General features: G+C 47.0%; 1 protein-coding gene across 1 annotated transcript; it reads right to left on the bottom strand.

Moving 5' to 3' along the window:
* Positions 1-2,480: 2,480 nt before the first annotated feature.
* On the bottom strand, positions 2,481-4,832 carry LOC121168270 (stabilizer of axonemal microtubules 2-like; the record flags this gene model as incomplete). The annotated part of the gene is made up of 2 exons (XM_040998191.1): positions 2,481-3,424; positions 4,692-4,832. Coding segments are annotated over 2 exons (1,085 nt in total), but the record flags the coding sequence as incomplete, so codon positions are not given.
* Positions 4,833-5,166: the final 334 nt, after the last annotated feature.

The raw sequence follows: 5,166 nt of genomic DNA, 5'->3' as shown, positions 1-5,166 counted from the left end.
ACAACACTGCAGCCTGTACTGTAGGGTTGAGGGGAAGCAGTGGTGGGGTTCCTTCTGTAAAGTAAAGCCACCTGGGTAACTCCAGGTGGCTCCCTTCACTGGGCTCCAAGTGTGTGGTCTCTCCAGAGGCTAAGATGGAGAATGGGGTCTGTTGGAGCTCTCCCATGGCCCCTGGCTCTGTATATGTGGGATCCCCCTGACCTTGGGCTGGGGTTCTGTTTGTTGGTGTGTTTCCTGTGCCCCCTCCACTATGCTGTCACCCCAGGGTTCTGCTGTGTCCTGCAGGGTTCCTGCACTTCCCTTGCTGAGTTCCCTTGTGAACGCTCCCCTTGTAACAAACTCCTGTTATTTGGGTTATTATCTGGGGAGGAGGAGACAATGGCCTCCTCACTTAGCCACCTGGAGGAGATCTGTTTCAGCGTGGGATTTTTTTGTTTTTGTTTCATACTTTTTATCTCTGGAGTTTCTTTTTGTTTCTTTCTTTCTCTGCTTCAATAGTCCATCTGGTTTTTCTTGCTAACTATTTCATCCACTGAGGTGCTTAGCATCAACATCCCAGGGGTGTCTGGTAATTCCAACATCCCTATGGTGTTCGGTCCAAAATGCATTTTGTTTCCTTTTAGTATGTTCTTGGTTTTTCCTTAAGGGCAAGCCTTGATGCACCAGGCAACAGGAAGTGCCCTAAGTGAGCCTTCAGGAAGGTAGTGAGTAGCTATGACAGTCGCTCGCTTTTTTCCACGATAACTTATAATAATGTTTTCTAGGTAAAAAGTAAGAATACCAAAGCAGAGGTAAGTTCAGATAGAACTTTATTAACAAGCTGTCTTTGCCAAAACAGGGCAGAGAAATGGTTTCATGAGAATTTGTTCCTTTTATTGATGTGATAATGTTGCATAGAAATTATAAACTTGTACGGACCATATTGTCCATTAATAAATGCAAATGTAAATGAGAACAAGCTCCTTCTAAACCATTAGAAATATTGAACCAAACATTACTTATTATTCTCATAAGATACGTATTTGGAGACAAATCATAAGACTTCAGCTTTTTTGTTTTGTTTTGTTTTACTTTCTGCTAAAAACAATGCAGTGTCATTTCTGTTGTCCTTATTGGTGTGGCTCGTCTCTCTCTTCCCAGCACATATTTCTACACTACAGGTGGTGAGCCAGTGATAAGCCCCTCTTATGGACGCGATTCCACTTCAGGACAGTGAAACGGGGCATGGTAATTAGGTGTGGAATTATCCAAGGTTATCTCGAAGGTTTCTTCAGAGCCTTCTTAAAACGACTCTGGAGAACATGTTTCCTGTTCTGCATATACTCCCGATCCAGGTGCTCCATTCTCTGCGGCAACTGGCAACTTCCCGGGCGCCTGACGAGCGGTGGGGGCGGGACTCCTCCCAGAGGCGCCTGCTGCAGCTGACTCAGTACATCGGCCGCTGCGAACAGGACTGCGACAAATGTGGGAACACAGGCACCCCTCTCATCTGCTGGCTTCAGTTCTGCTGGGTATGTTCCCAGCAGGGGAACAGATGGGTAATATGGTGGAGATCTATTTTTAGATTTTAGAGAAATATCCATACTGTTTTCCATAATGCCTGCATTCACTTATATTCCAACGGATGCTGTGTTAGCATTCGGTATGTGCGCACATATATGTAAAACGCTTACAGGTGCAGCAAACATGAGGAAAATATTAAAAATTGTTCAATCTGAACCAAAGAAGGATCCACGACAAATCAGAAACTCAGAGCGAACTAGGAGGGCTTGGCAATCCAGGCTGCAGCTCAGATCATGACTATCAACTTCAAAAGGAGACAACAGGTGCGAAACAATGCCTTCCATTTATTCTTTAACCTGCTGGACTGAGATGTAGCACAGAGGATCTGAGGCACAGAACAGAGGCTGATGGATGACATGAGTTGTTTGCCTCAAGTGACACAAACAGAAACAGGTGCCGTTGGTGCTGGATCCAGGTCCCCTGGTTCCCATCTGCAGTTTTTCCTTAGTGGCTTGAATGTGAGGGAGAGCAGTGAGGCGGTCTTGAAGACCAGCCCGAGCTCGACAGGCTCAGGCCACACTGATCTCTCTGCAGCATGAAGAAAATGATCCTATTGCTATAAAAGTAGAATCCCTGGGTCATCCTAGACAGTCTTCCCTTGCTTGATGGAACACACCTGGTATGCAAATAACCAAATAACTGCCATATTTGTAAACAGAAGAAAGAGAACAGACGGGGGCTGAACAATTGGCTGCATATTAAAACAGTTCATATGGTAAGTTCATTATGCAGTCTTCAGAAACACATAACCTTAAATTATCAACACAGAATGAAATCTATAACATAATTTTCTTGCTTAAACATCGAAGAAATGATTTTTTTCCTATCATGATTTCTTTTTTCACTCTAAGAAAATGGAGTTTTCCCTTGGGAAGCCAACATCTCGTAAGTTTACTTCCTTTTGCGTGCTGTGATGACTAGAAGGCTTTCACGGCGGGTATGACCTTGCGGAAGAATTTGTGACCCTGGGAATTGGTGTTTTCAAACACATAGCCTGGAGGAGAGGGGTAGGCAGCTGGGCAGACTTCTTGTTTCTTGGGCGAGTACTCTACGGAGTACGTGGTGACGTTCTCAAAGGGAGCGGCACTCTTCAGGGCCACGTTCAAGGGTCTGCAGCTCTCTGTCGGAATCAGTTCATGCGGCACGTAGTGAGATCGGAAAGTGCTCAAACCATCAAATTTTCCGGTTGGGTTGGGGATCTGCTGCTGCTGTTTAATGAGTCCTTGACGGCAACTTTCCCAGGCTGGAAAATCTTCCTGCGTGGTGCTTTTCCCTTGGAAAGGAGAAGGGCTATTTCTTGTATGGGAAATCGGCCGGATGGGGACCACACGGCTGGCCTGATAGGGCACGTAGTCGAGGTGGCTGGTGCTGTGTAGCTGCATGACTCCTGTAGGCGGCGAGTACTCGGCCACTTTCTTCACTTTGGGGGGCGGGATTTCCCATGGCTGGAATCTGTCCCGGGACTCGGTGCTGCTTTCGAATTGCGCCTTTTGGGTCACTCTGGTGTCTGCAGGCTTGCAGATTTTTGCCATCTCACCAGCAAGGCCCTGGAAGTCACACCGATGGGTCGTGAGGTCCTCAAAGGGCTGGTCGCTTGGCATGTAAACTTCTTTAGGCTTTGCCAACTTGAATTCCAGCGGACGGGGTACGTAATCCAGGCGGTGACTGGTGTCGCCATTGAAAGGAGCCACCGATCTTCTTACCACCGGGGAGGGTTTAAAACTTTGCCTTGGTTTCATTTCCTGGGGAACGTAATCATCCTGAAATGTGGTTGCGTTTCCAAATTTCACAGTAGGGGGATGATAAGCTTCTTCTGGTTTACAGAGTTCACTTTTCTGAATATCCCAGGCTCTATAATCATCTTGAAAATTAAACAAATAGTTTTAAAATGACAGAGAAAACCACCAGCTTCTAAGATCAGGACTTCCCTCACTGCCAGACGCCCTTGGGTCTCCTTGGGAAGCTCAAGCCCAGGACCAAGTGTGAAGTTCCTGCGATTCCCTTCAGCTTTGTTCTTTCTGCTGTACTTCTACTTTCCCATCCCCAGCTTTCCATTTTAATACACGAAACCTTCCATGACTCTTGACAGAGAGAAGAGGGCTACATGTGCTGTCTCAGAAAGTGGCCTGGCTTCAACCTGAAAGTTGTGTAGATTTAGGAAGTTTAGGAATTCCATGGGAAATACACATTACGGGAAAAAAAAAAATGAAGCCTGGGTTTCAAAATTTTTGCACCAAAATAAACTTCTCTTTTCCTTCTGCTGCCCTTTAGCCTGCTTCGTGAAGCTTGCCTAGAACAGAGACGGAGAGTGTCTGCATTCCCATTTAAGGTCCTAGAGGTGTTCCATTGCTAGGTGAGATAAACAGTGACTAGGGAAATACCGTGGAACTGGCTTCACTCAGAAGTATGTATTCTTAAGTATGAAAATTAAGTTATAAAAGATTGAGGTTTTTTTTTACACTAGGCACTGCATGAAAATCTGGACTATACAGCCCATGCAATGTGCACAGGAAAAGGTCAAACTTCAGATGCTTATGATGGGAATGCCTTTATGTGGATGCTTCCTTCAAAGAGAGAAGTTCCTCATCCATAGATATTTCTGACCAAATGGCCGAGTTTTGGGCTCGGCTCATTGGTGTCTGGATAAGAGCAATGACCTGGCCCAAGAGCAGACATTCATGATGCTAGCAGGGACTTCCTGGCAAGGAAAGAGGAATTAGATCAAGCAGTCTAATCTTTGTACACCCCAAGTTGATCACAAATACTCCGGACGAAGAGATGAACCTGAAAGACTGTATGAAGTAGAGTTGGAGGGCCACAGTCCGCTGGAATGCTCTTCAAAACAGACTTGTAGAAGAAACAGAAAAGATAAACAGGCAGGGGGAGCCGCTGGCTAGCACAGTGGTCCCGGGGCAGATTTGTAAAGAAGAGTGAAGACGCGGTGTGAGAGACCGCACCGTTGACCGCATTGCTGGATGGGGCGCCGATCTCCCGCTCCCTTTTCTCCCACTTCCTGCAGCTTCACCAGGGTCTCTTCTTCATCGGGTGTCCCAAAAAGCACTGGCCGTTCCTCGCAAATCAAGCACAGAACTCCCAAAAGAAAGTCACAGGTGTCAAGGGAGGCCCACAGTTCCACACAATCACCCAGGTGTGGCCCTTGCCGCCAGAGAGCCCGAAAGAAGGAAAATGTACGGAGAACACGGGCGTGGATGTTTCTCCTCCACCAACTCCAGCCTCGGCTTTCAGAAAAGGGAACAGGAGTTTGGAGACTAAATCAAACAAGAAAAGATTTCGGAGACTAAGAGACAAGGGTGGACAGTGTACATTAGGATGAACGTCACTGCTAGATGGGGGTAGAAGGCTGACTTTCTCCTTGTGACAATGCCCAAACACAGATGCTCCGATCGCCTTGTTCTAGAACTGTCATGACTACCATTCCATGTATACATCGACAACGTCCCAGTCTTCTCCTGGCTCTCGAGCCTGGCCACTAACTCGGAGAGAGGAAGTCTGCTGTCTCCTGAGCCGCTCTGTCCCGTGGGGTGGCTGCAGGCTGTCTCCCCGTTTGCACCCATAGCCCGGTTTCCCTCACCGCAATGCAGG

This window comes from Ochotona curzoniae, unplaced genomic scaffold (genome assembly GCF_017591425.1).
Source record: "Ochotona curzoniae isolate NIBS_2020 unplaced genomic scaffold, NIBS_Ocur_1.0 patch82, whole genome shotgun sequence".
Classification (NCBI taxonomy): domain Eukaryota; kingdom Metazoa; phylum Chordata; class Mammalia; order Lagomorpha; family Ochotonidae; genus Ochotona; species Ochotona curzoniae.
Note: the sequence above shows the minus strand (reverse complement) of the source record. Positions and strands in the feature narration are given on the sequence as shown.